Source organism: Zalophus californianus, chromosome 6, assembly GCF_009762305.2.
Source record: "Zalophus californianus isolate mZalCal1 chromosome 6, mZalCal1.pri.v2, whole genome shotgun sequence".
Classification (NCBI taxonomy): Eukaryota; Metazoa; Chordata; class Mammalia; order Carnivora; family Otariidae; genus Zalophus; species Zalophus californianus.
The window spans coordinates 63,341,158-63,358,011 of NC_045600.1; the positions used below are offsets into that span (position 1 = coordinate 63,341,158).

The following is a 16,854-nucleotide window of genomic DNA, read 5'->3' on the forward strand; positions in this document are numbered from 1 at the left end:
TATTAAATTTTCCTGGAAGATTTTGCATAAAATTAGTACTATTTCTTCCCTAACTATTAGGAAGAATTCACCCATAAAGCCAATGAGGCCTAGATTTTTCTTGTAGGGAGGTTTTTGACTGATGTTCAATTTACTTAGCAGATATGGAGCTATTCAGGTTGTGTATTTCTTCTTGAATAAATGTTGGTAGCTTGGAACTTTCAAGTTTTTCTCCTTTTTATCTAAACAGTTGAATTTAATGGCATAAAATTATTCATAATATTCCCTTCATATTCTTTTAATATTAGTAGGATATGTAGTTATGTCTATTTGGTATTCCTGATGTTGGTAATTTGTTTCTTTTTTCCTTTCTTCCTGATCAGTCTTGATAGAGTTCTCAAAAAACAGCTTTTTGTTTTATTGATTTTTTTCTCTATTATTTTTCTGTTTTCAATTTCAGTGACTTCTGCTCCAATCTTTATTTCCTTTCTTCTACATAATTTGTATTTAATTTGCTCTTCTTTTTCTAGTTGTATAAGATGAAAGCTAAGATCATTATTTTAATGGCAAATTTTTGTGGCACAAATTTTAATATTGTTTTCTATTTCTATTCAGTACAAGCACTTTATAATTTCCCTTTTCCATTTCTTCCTTGTTCCACGAATTGTATATAAGTGTGCTATTTAGTTTCCATATATTTGAGGATTTTATCAATATATGTCTTTTATTTATTTCTAAACTAATTCCATTATAATTAGAGAGAATACTTTGTATGATATGAACCCTTTTAAATTTAAGACTTATTTTGTGGCTCACAAAAGAGTCATTTTTGGTAGATGTTCTGTGTACATTTGAAAAGAATCTATATTCTTTTGTTGTAGGATGGGTTGTTTTAAATGTCAGAACAAGTTGGTTTATGGGGTGTTTATGGTTTTTATATTCTTACTGATTTTTCTGTCTGCATGCACTATCAATTATTGAGGAAAGCTGTTGGAATCTCTGTCCAAAACTCAGTATTCCTGTCTTCTTCCATTTGTATCAATTTTTGACTTGTGTAAAGTCTGTTATTAGAACATAAATATTTAGTAGTGGTGTATCCTCTTGATTAATTAGCATCTTTATCATTAAAAAATGTCATTCTTTATATCTTGTAATATCTTTGCTCTGAAATATAATTTGTTAAGTATTAACAATTGTGTTAGCTTAAAGTATATTTTTCCATACTTTTAACCTATTTTGTCTTTATACTTAAGGTGGGTTTATTATAGGCAACATATAGTTCAATCTTGCTTTTTTCTTTTAATCCAATCTGACAATTACTGCATTTTAATTGGGGTTTTTAGTCCATTTATATTTAATAGAATTACTGATGTGGTTGATTTACTCTTCCATCTTGCTTGTTTCTCTTTGTAACACCTGTTCTTTATTCCCATTTTTCCTCTTTTCCTGCATTGTGTATATGGGTTTTTAATGATTTCATCTTGCTTCCCTTGTTGGAGTATTAGTTACAGTTTCTTCTGTTTTTAGAGAGTCACAGTATATATTTTATCTTTTCAAAGTCTATTTTTAAGTGATATTATATTACCACATGTAGTATAAGAACCATTCAACTGTACAGTTCCATTTCCTGGCCTTTGTGATATTGTTGTCTTATGTTTTACCTCTCCATGTGTTATAAATCCCACAATACATGGTTACTGCCTTTAAACAACCTAATTACCAATTAAAGAGATTTAAATAATACAAAAAATATTTCATATTAACCCACATAGTAACCACTTCCAGTGCTTAACATTTCTTTGCACAGATTCAAGTTTCCTGCTGATATCATTTTTCTTTTGCCTGAAGTATTTCTCTTAACATTTCTTGTAATGCAGTTCTACTGGTGATAATTTTTTTCATCTTTTGCTGTCTGAAAACCATTTTTATCTTCCTCTTTGAGTATTTTCTCTGTATATAGAATTCTTCGTTGTTATTTTCTTTCAATTCTTTATAAAGATGTTGCTCCACTGTCTCCTGATACGCACTGTTTCTGAAAAAGAAGTCTGCTATAACTCTTAATAATGTTTCTGTTTTCCCTGGATGCTTTGAAGACATTCTCAGAACTGGTTTTAATCAATTTGATTCTGATGTCCCTTGTTGTAGTTTTTTTTCATATTTATTGTGCCTAAGGTTTGTTGACACTATGGATCTATAGTTTATAGTTTTCATCAAATTTAGAAATTTTGGGCCATTATTTCTTCAAAAATTGTTTGTCCTTATGTCCTTTCTTTTAGGGGTTCCAATTACATATATATATTAGGCTGCTTAAACTTGTCTCACAGCTCACTGATGCCATGTTTTCTATTTTGTCTTGTTTTTCTGTTTCATTTTAGACAGTTTCTACTGTTGTTTTCAGGTTTATGAATTTTTTCTTTTTCAATGTATAATTGGGTATTAATACCATTCCATGTATTTTTCATCTCAGTTATTATAGTTTTCATGTGTAAAAGTTTGATTTTAGGCAGATAGATATCTTCAATGTCTCTAATAAGCGCAATATTTTTTTCTAGCTTCTTAAACATATGGAATGCAAGTAAAATAACTTTTAATGTTCTTGTCTATTAATTCTATAGTCTGTGTCATTACTGGATCTGCTTCTATTGCTTAATTTTTTCTTCCTTCTTATCAAATATATTTTACTTCTTTTTTGCATGCTAATCGCTTTTGACTAGATGTTAGATACTAAAAATTTTACTTTGTTGGATCCTGGGTACTTGTATGCCTATAAGTATTTTTGAGTTTTGTATCAGGATGCAGGTTAATGATTTTGAAAGAGTTTCATTCCTTTTTTTTTTAAGGTTTACTTATTTATTTGAGAGCGAGAGGGAGTGTGGGGGGGGGAAGAGGAAGAGGGCAGAGGGAGAGGGACATAGAGAATCTCAAGCAGATTCCCCAGTATGGAGCCTGAGGTATGGCTCGATCTTACAACCCTGAGATCATGACCTGAGCCAAAATCAAGAGTCGGACGCTGAACCAACTGAGCTACCCAGGTGCCCTGAAAGAGTTTGATTCTTTCAGTTCTTGCTTTTACAGTTTTGGGGCAAGACTAGAATGGCATTCATTTAGTCTTAATTTTACTCCATTACTAAGGCAAACCATACTCTGGCACATGCCCTGTGAATATGAGGGTTTCTCCTGAGGCTGATGGGAAAAGGAACTATTGCCAGCTATGTGTGAGCTCCAGGAATTGTTCCCTGTAATTTTTTTGGATGGTTCCTTCTGCTTAAGACCTGAGAGGATCCCTCTGCAGATGTCTACAGCTCTCTCTCTGTAGCTCCCTCCTCTCTAGTACTCTGCCCTATAGCAACTTTAGCTGCCTTGGCCTCCTCAGACTCCCAGACCCGTCTCTTCCGCTCAGCGACATTGCCAGGTTCTGCATAGACTTCCTTTCTGTACACTGTGCCCTGGAAACACTAGACAGAAATGTGGGTAACCACTGAATCACTTCATTCATTTCACATCTCTTCATTGCCTCATAGTCAAGGTTAAAAATTGTCATATTGACCAGTTTTTTAGTTGTTTCACATATGAGGGTGAATCTGGTCCCTTACTTTATCTTGGCTGAAAGTGGAAGTCTGCCAATGTATTATTTTAAGCGGAAGAAGGCCTACAGCCTTCATCAGGGAGTTATGGTCTTTTCACCAAAAATCAGGAAACACTGTTCTGAGTGGATTTATAGATTATGGGTAGGGATTCTTGTTGTTAGTATGGACTGTCTTACACATTTTAATTTTCATCTATTGTAGGAAGTGATATTTAAACTGTTAAAGTAATAAAAATTTTGGTTCTCTACAATACATACATAATAAATTTGGAATGCTATTTTGGCAGATGGGATGACTTAACGTAATACAAATGGGTAGTATTGTCAGTCAGGAAATAGGCCGGAGTCAATGAAAGGTGTAAAAGGAACAAAGTTCAAGTTTCTTTGGCTCACAAAGAAAGAAGGGAGGAGACTAGGAAAAAAAACAACAACATACAAATCAAATGAAAATTAGAATTAAAGCTTCAAAAGTATGGACAGAGATCAATTTTACAGGTAACACACACACATAAACACACAAAAGTAAGTCTGGGCAAAGAATTTAAATATATGAAGAACAAGTATAATGTCAAATAATTATGAAATTTCAAAATCTTGATAAGAGAGAAAGATGTTTTTGGGAATTTAATACAAGATCTCTTGCTTTCTTGCAACTTTTAAAAAAGAAATAAATATATTCATTATTTACCTAGTTAGGGGTAATAGAGAAGTCTGTTTGACATTTATACACTTACCTGAATTTTTCTGAATATTATGGGAAGGTTTTCCATATTTTTGTCAGTGTTAACTATAAGAGGGAAGGCAGTAATTACCTGTGAATATTACCTCGTCTCTAGTTATTTGTACATTTGTATTATCTTTCTAGCTATGCTTTTTCAGAAGGGGGAAGGGATCTTATTCACTTCTGAATATCTAATATTGACTACTATAGAGCATCACATAGAGGAAGTTCACTTATTTAACAAATACTATGAAGTACCTATTAAATCCTAGGTACCACGTGGGACTTTAGGAATGCAAAGGTGAGCAGAAATTGGCTCTGTGGCTGCTTTTGGCAGATCACTGGAGAAGACTAATAGTAATCAAATCATCACACAAACAAATATAAATTGAACAATAAGGAGCACTGCATGTATGATTAAGTGACATTGCTTATATAAGCTATTTCCAAAGTGACTAATGAAGAAAATTCTATAATGTGGTGATTGAATCAGAGCTTCTAATTCTCAGTATCAGAACCTAGTCCACATTTTTAGAACCCACTTTATCCAATACCTCATACAGAATTTCCATAAGAAATAACTTTTAAAGAAAAGATACCACAGGGTACTTCACATCATGTTTTAGAACTTGGAAGCATTCTCTCTATCAGACAAAAAGAATAGTCAGAAGGTTTCTTCACGGTCTCATGAAGGTGAATATTCTTATGGAAATGTAACAGTACTCAAAGCCATTTTGTGGGAACATGAACACCAATAATGAATATAGATATAACTCTAAACTAAATGCCAGAATAAAACAAAATTTATGACATAAAGCATGTACTCATTCATTTACCAAATATCCATCAAACATCTACCATGTGCAAGTATGTCCCAGGCCTTGGAAACCTAGCAGTGATAGTCCCTGTGCACACGAAGGGGGTGGCATGAGGGTGGAGAGACATATGATAGAAAGCAAACAGACTACTTAGACACTTCTGATTCTCTGTATTGGCAACCTCCCACAGTGGTCAAATACTTGCCTGCCCATCAAAGCAACTTGGACTCTTTATCTAACCAACAGAGATCAGAAGCAAGAAATATCTCCAACTTAATGAGGTACGCTGTGCTTACTGTATTGTTGGTGTTAGTCCCATTCTCTTCTATTCTTTTCTTGACAGTTATTTTTAACCTTGTTTAGCACAGAAGACCGTATTTGCTACTTCCGTCATTCTAAACAACCTACACATTCAGCAGCTAACTTAAAGAAAAGGGGAGACTTTTCTCTATCTGCAATTTATATCTACTTCTATGTATTATCTTGAGCCTCTAAGAAGTAGCCAGGGTTTTAAAGTGAGAGCTTACCTTTACCACAGAAAATGTCTACATCTAGTCCACAGAGATCTAGTCCTGTATCCCTGATCATATGATTTCAAATAAATCCCCAAAGAAAGCCATTTTTGTCTCCTCCAAAGGAGTTTGAATGCTTCCCAAATGTCAAAGCTTCTCCAGGTGCAGATGGTTTTTGTACAAGTTTTATTATGGTTACTACGGTGCTTAAAGGCTTCAAACCACAGAATAAAAAATAACCTCTTTTGCCCTTCCCAACACTCAAAAAGAAAGAAAGAGTGAGAGAGAGAGAGAGAGAGAGAGAGAGAAAGAAAGAAAGAAAGAAAGAAAGAAAGAAAGAAAGAAAGAAAGAAAGAAAGAAAGAAAGAAAGAGAAAGAAAGAAAGAAAGAAAGAAAGAAAGAAAGAAAGAAAGAAAGAAAGAAAGAAAGAAAGAAAAAGAAAGAAAGAAAAAGAAAGAAAGAGGAAAAAGAAAACACTCCAGCTAAATAGCTTCAAAACAAACAGGTCATTTCAAGAAAAGACATCCAATTATACAGACTCTGATTACTGGTAATAACTTGGAAGTTTTAAGAAATTTAACAACTTCAGCTCAAAACAATTAAACTGAACTGTTAAGGATAAAATCACCCCCTAGACTCAACATAGCTACAGCTGCAGAAAGAGTAGGAAGGCTTTACTGATCCATTGTCCCTTCTGTTGCCAGTCCCCAACGCCAAATGAATCAGATAGCAAATATTAATGCTTTCTTAAAATCAGAATTCATAGGAGAAGGCTGGTTTTTTTTGTCCTCTTTTTTTCTGTAGCAAGATTGTTACATTTGATTTTTCAATTTTGAATCTCGGACTTTTCAAAGACATAGAACTGATAACATAAACACATAAGAAAAACTTTCCATTCCATGTATGTATGTATGTATGTACTTCATTTATGTAAGTCAAACATGAGACTTAGGCCTACAATTAATGGACATTGACTTCAAGGTCATTTGAGGAATGCAATCATTTTCTCAATAAAACCTTTCCCTTAAGGATATAGAGGTTTTCTGGACAAGGCCTTGTTCTATATTATTATTAAACAAGTCTAGTCACATTTATTTCTTTCATGTAGCAACAGCTTGAACTTACAATTAACTTGGAAAATTCTTAAAAGGGATCCCTACCCCTACCTTGAACACTGCGTTAAAATTCAAAGAGGAAACTTGCTACCTCTCAGCAACACACCTCTATTAGAAGGAGCTCCAAGAAGGAACAGTGGAGTCTGTTGAATAAATAGTGTTGACTCATCATGTAATGAAAAGGTAAGCAGTATACTTTATGTCATTACCTTATCTGTAGAGCATACACATTGCTACATATGCTTTGAGAGTGGAAAGCCACCTTGAAACAAAATCTTCATGGGGTATTGTATGATTACAGAATATCATTGGTGAAGGAATGATTGAAGGAATTAATGACTTAGTTTGGTAAGATTAAAAGAAATCTTCATGTGATTTTTTTTGAAAGACAATGAGATACACTGAAACACTTCTTATTAGTAGGCAAATAAATCATTGTGCTATAACAAAGGAAATTTCGTTGAGTGGTTGAAGATACCTATCCCTTTAGTTTGCAAAACCACTTGTAAGATGAATACATTTTCCAAGCCCTGAAATATTTTTTTCTGAGAAAAATAAGAGACCATTATGCTTAAAAGAAAAAAAAAATCACTCACAGACTCCTTTCCCATCTTCTTTCGTAGCCGTGTTTGCCACTGGACAGCTTGCATGACAATGGCTTCCCACCTTCTTTCAAGATTTACAATGATCAGTTGCATGGGCTGGTGGTCTGCGTTCAGATTGCAAGTCTCCCGGTCATCTAGAAGATGCTGGCATAACCGCAGGACGGAGGCCACTCCACGACGTCGCTGCTTGATTTCACCACAGAGGGACTGCAACAAAGAGAGGGATTGATCCATGGGTGTTTATAGAATGGAATTCCCTAAAACATGAAACGCCTTCTTCCACCATAATTTCAAATTGTAGTGATATACTTGGCAATGAACAATAAGACAAGAAGGGCTCTGGAGTTGTCTTTAGATTGGAGACCTCCTATTGATACCCAACTCATGCCAAAGAATTTAGCTGCATCCCATTCCTCTTCCCTTTTTTCACTGATTTGTCCATCTAAAATGCTGGGTCCCACCTTGACACCTAGGTGATTAACAATTTATAACTTAATGAAATAAATCATGTAGGTCATGGGAATGCCAAACAGATTGACATGCTTTGACTCCAGGTCACAGGAAACACAAAAGATAGAAAAGTGCTCCGAAAGGACATGGAATTTTCCCAAATTTACTCCTAGATTTTTTGGAGCCAAAAGTTCAGTTTTCTACTGGCTGGGAAAAAGTTAAATAAGATTGCCAAGAATTTTGATACATAACATCTATTATTGGGGGAAAGAGGGATAAGCAACATTTCTCTTCCAAAGCTTGATTAACAAAGCAATAATGTTCTGAAAACAGAAATTAGGATACCGAATTATTACTGCACTATTTGTTGGTTGCTGTTTCCTTTAATAGACATTCACACAATTTAAGAAGGATATGCAGGCATCAAAATAGCATTTTGCTCCCAGAAGAATTTGTATTGCTGCAGTGACCCTAAGCTGAACGATTCAAGCAAAATAGTGGGTACACATGTCTAAAAATATTATATCTTTTCTTTGCCTGCGGATAGTATGTAAGTGATATTTTAATTCGAAGCCTTCAGGAGAAATGATGATTATATCCACAAACATCACTGAATTACTAATCTCCTTCAACTGCTACAATTGGACTGCTCTAACAGTTAACAGATTGCGTATTAATCAACAAGGGTAAACAAGACAATGCAATTTCATTTAGTGCGAGAGTTTTAATGCCTAAAAGTATCTGTGCTTAAAATGTTAATCTAGATAAGGCTTCATTAGAAGAAGTCTTAAAATGATTAAGTGCGGTTCATTGAAATGTGCACAGAGCGGTAGTAGATCAGCAGGTGGACATTTCATACAGATGTTCTGCTTATTGATATAATACATGCTATAGCCATTTAAATGACCCTAACTCAGTAATAGCTGAAATTCTATTATTTCTGTAATGAGAGAACACTGTACCTTTAATATTTCTGAATTTTAAATAAGGTGAATGACAAATTCCCAAACCTCTATTTATGGCAAAATATGACTAGGAATTTTATTATTCAATTTATACCAGTGCAGCATTTTTAGTTATGTTTCCTGAACTTACCCTTATTTATTTTCCTAGCATTCATTATTATTTTCCTACATAACTCCTGATATAACCACTATGTCTGACAAATTTCTTTACTGATGCTATTCATTTGTTCAGTGCTGAATGAGGAGGAAACCTCTGGATATTCGAAGATAAAACGAGGGCCGACTAAAGCAAAAAGCATTGTTTCCACCCCCTCCTCCAATACAGCCCTAAATGCATTCTCTCTCTTTCTCTCTGTGTCTCTCTGTCTCTCTCTCCCTCTCTCTCACACACATCCCCTTCAATTTCCTCTCTTGCTCTAGAACTTGAGCAAGTCAAACTATCAAGCCAAATTAATTCCTGCCAAATTTCGGTCCCATATTAACACTTCAAGATAATAATGTAGCCAACTGAAATTGGTTGAAGTGAGTCCTGTGAATAGGAATATTGAGGATTCCATTTTTCATTTTTGTGTTGCTATAAATTTGTTTAAAATACAGGGTTAGGAAAATCAAAAGTGTTATTTCCATGCCAAAAAATGGGATCTTGCAAAACTCTCTTTGCAGTTGACTAGACTAATAACTGCATTCCTCAAGCCAGCAAAAAGTCCCAGTGTTTCTTAGCCAAGTGAAAATTTGCCAGGGACAGCACTAACAGTATGTGTGGGGTTAGAACGGCCTCACTGGTAACATTTACAAAGTAGCCCAAATGGGCTTCATTCACCTCACAGACACTTTCAAAGTTCTGAAACAGGACATGTGAGATCACCAGGGGAAATTTTCATAAAGGTCATTGGCCATAATGTTTTTATGAGTATCTAGAATGTATCCAGTATTTAAGTAACCAGATGATCCCCAACTCATATCTTAATGTGAGTAAGTCCAGGTAGTTTAAAAACCATGAAAGCTGTTTTTGACATTCAATATCAGATTTGATGGACTGTTAGCATTCACTATCTAATTTTTAGATCTTCACAATCTTACGATTTTCTTTTTTACTTTAAATATCCAAAGAACTTAGTCTATATCCTGGATTGATAATTTATCCTATATGCACACGGGGAAATAACACTACTTTAAAAAGGAGGTGAAAATAGAGAATTTTAAATGGTCAACATATTTTTTGACACTTTTTTATATCTAGGAGATATAACTGATAAAATAACATTCTTCTACATAAATGGGTTTCCATGACAACCATTAAAATATACATATTTATTTATAATCACAAACACATACTAAATAACACCAATGCATTTGCTGGCAATGTTTCTTAGAATCAGTAGCTTACATTATTTCTATGATAAACTATGCACAGAGAAATGTTGAATATAACTATACAGGAACAAATAAGTATTGTAACTATTTCTAGCTTACATTTTCAGAGGAAAGTACTTTAAAACAGAAACCCAAACTAAACAATCTAAGACAGGCACTGAAATAAGATAAACTCATCCCTGTCTCTCAGACCTCCTCAAATGTACATTACACCTTCCAACTGCTAGGCACTGTTTCAGGCACTGAGGCTTCAAAAAGGAGCAAGTTACTGCTCCTTCTCTCCAGCAGCTGAGGGTCTGTGGAAGGTGCACTACACAAGTAAGTGTGGTAATGAGAGTGACGTAGAGAGAGACGGTTTAACAGAAGTTCGTGCAAGTTGCTATTGGAGGAGTTGGTGAAATCTTCAGGGAAACAACGTTGAGGCAGATGGTCTAAGCTGAATGGTTGCAGTTCTCAAGACAGAAGGGTCGGGAAGCAAGTGTCCTGGGGCTGTGGGGGCACCTAGTGTGTCAGGGAGAAGAGACAATGAAGCAGCTGGATGGGAAGTAAGGAACAGAAAAGTTTGGAATGCTTTTCATTATTGTCAGTTTGGAAGCATTTTCCTTGATATCTCATGAGATCATGTGGGTTCCCAAGCATAGTCATATCGCATTCACAGAAAAGTACAGAGATAAGAACAGTCAAAGGAAATCTAAAAAGAAAGAGAAAACCTCCACTAATGATCAATATGTCTAAGAAAGAGATTCCAAATGCTTTTGTATGTAGTTGTCCTATTATTTGGTAATTGTTAGGCAATTTCTTCTCACAAGACTACCTCTGTTCGTACAGAGGTCTTTGTCTTGTATCACTTCAGAATTCAGTTGTTGGAATATGGTTTAGGTGTGCTGCATTTAAATTTCTGATGAACTTTTTATTTGCTTTATTTTACATTTCTACTCAATTGCTTCATGTTATTAAAAAGGCAGGCTTGCTATGAGAAATGTTCTAGAAAAGTAAAAATTTAAATTTCTAAGTCAATTTTTTTCCCTTTACAATAATCGGATCTCCAACCCTCTAAACATCTTTTTGGACATGCTGCAATAGCGTTGCCAACAGGCGGGAGGATTTTATATCACACTTATAAACTGTCAATCTGGTTTTCAATTCATCAATGGTCATGCAAAGGAGTGTTTTTGGTTTATCTGGGGGGTTTTCTTTCCTTTTTTTTTTTTAATGGGGGTTTTTCTTTTTCCTTTCCTTTCTCTGTCAACCTTTTTGACTATTTAAAGCACTCTATTATTAAGCCAAATGTGATGTAACATCACTTTTGACACTGGCTTCAGTTTAACACTATTAAAGGTAAGACTTCCAATATTGGTATTTTATTTTTCATTATATATTAAACATAAACATATATATATACACACACACACATACATATTGTACAACATGATTATAATTTTCTTGCATACCCATATTCTTGACATTAAACAACAGTGTCATCTACTATCACAAAAGGATATAAATAAGCTTACAAAGAACTATAATTAGACCAAAACCCAACTGCACAATAAGTAAAATGTAAGAACCAAATAGAGAAAAGAGAGATGAGGAAGAAAATACAATTTTAAAACTACCAAAACTAAGCATATGTTAAAAACAGAGAGAGAAAAACTCTAGCTGAGAAAACTCCAAAGCAATTTATTTCTATATATCTTACATAATTATATTCAGCAGGTTAATGTAACATCATTAGGTAGGTCAATCTGAACAAAGTGATAGGACCTCAGGTGATCTGTCAACTAAAAACCATTTACAAAGCAATTCCATCTTTAAAGTCAAACCTAACTTTATTTTCTATTTTTTTTAAAGATTTTGTTTATTTATTTGACAGAGAGAGACACAGCGAGAGAGGGGAAACAAGCAGCGGGAGAGGGAGAAGCAGGCTTCCTGCAGAGCAGGGAGCCCGATGCGGGGCTCAATGCGGGGCTCGATCCCAGGACCCTGGGATCATGACCTGAGCCGAAGGCAGATGCTTAACAACTGAGCCACCCAGGTACCCCTAAACATAACTTTATTTTCTAGATTGATCAATTGTTTAACAATATCTATTGAGTATGCCCTCTCTGTGGCAAGCACAGTACAGAAATTTCAACCTGCATATATGGATACATACCTGCCTTCGATCTAGTTAGAGTAAGAAAATAACAGAAGGGAAAAAAGTGAAAAAGACAGGCAAGTTCTTCTGGTTTAAATATTCACAAGTAAATAGCTCCATCTCCTGTGGCAAGGGTTTCCCACACTTTTTCAAGTGTTTTTCTTCTTTTTTGCACTTTCTGTATTGTACCATTTTAATTTCATGAGGTGGGCAGTGGTTTTCTCTTCATCTGCTACCTGTGACTAGATGTGTGGAGCAAAGGTTCTCAGGGAGTGTTCCCGGGCCAAGCAGCATCAGCATCACCCATGAACTGGGAAATGCCAATTCCCTAGTGCTTCTCCACATCTTCTGAATCTGCAACTTGGGGATAGGCCCCAGTGAGCTACAGTTTAACAGACACCACAGGTGTTTGTTTGAAAACACTGGCCTACAGGAAATGGAGGAACTTTGTTTTACAGATAAGAGAATTAATCCAGTTGAGCAGTTTTTTTTTTAGAAGTATAAAATGGAAGCTACAAGTTCTAATTCTGAAGTCACACTGTTAGCCAAGAGCCCAGAGACCATGCCCATTTGGTGATCAGTTATTTTTTTGTTACTGAATTACTGAAAGAAAATGAATGAATGAATGAATCAATGAATAGATTTTTTTGACTAGAGGTATCTTTATATTATTAGTACTTGCTTGATGATCTTCAGGAATTTTAAATATAATTATTAAGAATGATAATAATGGGGGTGCCTGGGTGGCACAGTTGGTTAAACGTTGGACTCTTGGTTTCAGCTCAGGTCGTGATCTCAGGGTCTTGAGATCAAGCCCCATGCTGAGGCTCCGTGCTGAGCACAGCGTCTGCTTAAGACTCTCTTTCCCTCTCCCTCTGCCCCTCCCCACTGCATTCTCTCTCTAAAATAAATAAATAAATAAATCATAAAAAAAAGAATGATGATATATTAGGTTCTTTGAATTCCTATTTGGTATTTTTTATTATTTTTATTAATTTTTATTAATTTTATTAATTTATTAATTAATCCTTTTATTAATTTTATCAAATTAGTCACTTAGTAATGAATGACTAATACATATGGCATTGTGCTAAATTAAATAGAAGCTTCTCTCAGAAAGTGTATATAGTGAAACAAAACCATGATGATTATTTGGAAGGTACAAGGCATCAGATGCAGGGAATGTTAATGCTGCAGCCATGGTCTAAGAAGAACATACAGCAGATGGGAAAAATGAGAGGCAAGACTGGTACCTCTGTGAGTCTTCAAAAGACGCTTTTACCTAGTTGATTCGGGATTATTATTTTGGGGCAAGGTTGACAGAGATCATATGGATAGTATTTCTCATAGTAATAAATATTTATTAAGTATCAATTAGGTACCAAACTCCATACTTTTCATTATAGGATTGGAATTGGTAAATAAGAGGAATATAATAAGATGTGGTACCTGTTTTTAAGTGCCTGTGATTTGACTGTCAAGAGAAGACTCTGCCTCTTCAAAGTAAAAAAAAAAAAAAAAAAAAAAAAGGCAAAGGTTTTTGATAAGACCTAACCCATCAGGTTGTTGTAAGTTTTAAATGAAGTAAACATAGGAGTAAATCTTCATTACTTGTGGATAGGCAATGGTTTTTTAGATAGGACATCTAACGTAGAAGTGACTTCTGACTTCTTAGGCAGTCATTTCTTAGATATGACACCAAGAGTACAAGTGACTTTTGGACAACTTAATCAAAATTAAAAACTTTTGGTCTTCAAATGACACCATAAGAAAAAATGAAAAGACAACCCACAAAATGGGAAACTATATCTGAAAGTCATATATCTGATAAAGGACTTGTATCCAGAATATATAAAGAACACTTAAAGTTCAATAATATAAAGATAAGTAACTCCATTTTTAAAATGGGCAAAGTATTAAATAGAAATTTCTTCAAGGAAAACATACAACTGGCCAATAAACATATAGAAAAATATTCATCATCATTAGACATCAGGGAAATGTAAATCTAAACCACAACTACATACCACTTCACCTGCAGTATGATTTTAGCACTAGGCTAAAATAAAAAGACAGAAATCACAATATTGGCAAGAATATAAGGAAATTGGAATCCTCATGCACTGTTGGTGGGATTGCAAAGTAGTGCCATTCACTTTGGAAAATAGTATGACATTTCCTCAAAAAGTTAAACATAGAACTACCATATGGTCCAGCAATTTCTCTTCTAGGTAAATGCCCAGAAGAATTGAAAACATACAACCATACAAATATCCATAACCACATTATTCATAATAGCCAAAAAGTAGAAACAACCCAAGTATCTATCAATGGATGAATGGATAAAAAAATGTAGTATATCCATACAATGGAATATTATTTGGCAATAAAAAGAAATAAAAGGGGTGCCTGCCTGGTTCAGTCAGTGCAGCATGTGACTCTTGATCTCAGGGTAATGAGCTGTGAGATTGAGCCTTGTGTTGGGCTCTGGCTCAGCGGGGAGTCTGCTTGGGATTCTCTCCCTCTTCCTCTGCCCTTCCCCCTGTGCTCTCTCTCTCTCAAATAAAGAAATGTCTTAAAAAAAAAGTAATGGCTATAAAATTCCCTAAGATGGAGTCATAACTACAAACCTATAAATCTCAGTCAACAGATAAGACATTCTGCTATATGATAAAAATAATACAGTGCTGTTTTTAATATAGCTGTCCTACTTCTAGAAATGTCATAAAACATAAACAGAAAAGTATACATAGAAGAGCATGGATGTGGAAAAGGAGTTGAAGAAAATGTGGAAATTAAAGAATGTTAGTTAAGTCTAATTACTGCAGTGGTGAGTTTCATTTACCATCATATACATCTTATGAAATTGTAATCTATTGTGTTGTTGGTGTCAGTAGAAAAATGAGAAACATGACCTATCAATGTACTTCATGTACTTCACCAAAGATCATTCTAAGTTGGCTATATGTATATGAACCAACACAAAATTTTTAAAACATTATGTTCTCCTCGAATATTTAGTCAAGGATTTACCTGACTGCAAAATAATAACCAACAACCATTGAAGCTTATTAAATTGTTAGTGTACTATTCTGAGTATTTTCTTAGTTATTTTTCACTAATCTCATACATTAATGACAAACAATATTTGTGTATTTCTGTCTGCTATGTATTTTGTTAGGTATTTTATATGTATTGGCTCATTTAATCCTCACAACAGTACTATGAGATATATATTATTGCCATGTGCCTATTTTACAAACGAGGAAATAGAGACAGAGAGGCTAAGTAACTGACCAGAGCTAATGCAGCCAATAAGCAGCAAAGGCAGGATGCTAACCCACGCAACCTGAATCCCGAGCCAATTCATAAAAGCATTATCTACATTTCCTTTCATAAGAGAGCTGAAGAGGCTTGTAAAATTTCTCCATTTTCAGACTATTCTGGTCCCTGATTTCCAACCAGATGTGGCCATAGCCATAAAGTTACTGTTTGAAAACACAGCCAACAAGTTCTTCAGTATACCTTTCAGGGGTCTATCTTATACCCATTTCTAGGCCATTGTTAAAAATTAGTAATCTATGTAATTCTTAAACCCAGGGTGGTTGTGATAGCAGAGATGGAAAAAATACTAATTCATTCACTGAACAAGTATTTATTGAACACCTATTATAATGGGCACTGTTCTGAGTGTTTGAGATGCATCTGTGAACAAAAGAGACAAACTTTCTACCCACAAGGACCTCACAGTCCACCAGACAGTGGAGGATAATCTCTCTTCTGAGAAAAATGTAAGTTATATAAATAATCAAAAAGAGATTGAACAAAAGTAGGAAACATTCATTAGGCAAATGATCATCCAAGTTTCCAGCAGAGGGTCAGCAGATCTTTTGGTCCTGATGGCTCCATTCTTAAGCCAATTATGTGCTTACCTTAACTATATCTAGTATATAAGTATTGCAAATAAGACTTTCCATCCAGGAATTGTAAAGAGGTAATTCTTTAAAACAGCAAAAAAATTAAAATACCTCAAGTGAGGTATGAATGATGACATCTGCATATTTCAACTGATTCCAAACTTAAAAGACAACATCAACTGATATAGGAACTCAGCTCAGTTGCAAACCCTGGGACTTAATCTATATTGAAGCTAAATATTCTATAAGCATGCAGCGAAGTGCAAAAAATAGCAATTGAAAAATGACATGATTAAATGGCACGACATGCAATCATTTGCTCTCAATTATATCAATGTATCTTCTTCATTTCTGGGAGTCAGGCAGAAATATTGTTTTTTAAATGCCTCTATTAAATTGGTCACCAATAATAAAATAGATGAGAGTCCTAATAAGCTCATTTACATAACATACATCATACACTACAAAACTATTCTCTCCAAACAGTTTTGCTCATAGATTTGTCTCCTGGTTGTCATGAGTCTTTGCTACATTAGCAGATTTCAAAAGCATAATACTGCCTTCAGAACCATTTGTAGAAAAACGTTTATGAAACTTTTCTAGTTAACCCTTGGCAGGATCCTTATTGCTAATTATGGAAAAGGTATTGATATAATATCTTGGCTGTCACATTTT

The 16,854-nt window shown here is 34.6% G+C and overlaps 1 protein-coding gene across 5 annotated transcripts in view; it reads right to left on the reverse strand.

The window, feature by feature from the left end:
- Nucleotides 1–16,854, reverse strand: part of AKAP6 (A-kinase anchoring protein 6) — a 503,914-nt gene that overhangs the window by 54,963 nt on the left and 432,097 nt on the right. For all 5 annotated transcript variants that reach the window (XM_027570975.2, XM_027570977.2, XM_027570978.2 and 2 more), the window contains one exon: nucleotides 7,328–7,543. In XM_027570975.2, coding sequence (XP_027426776.1) covers nucleotides 7,328–7,543 — 216 coding nt within the window. The remainder of the gene's footprint in view (nucleotides 1–7,327; nucleotides 7,544–16,854) is intronic.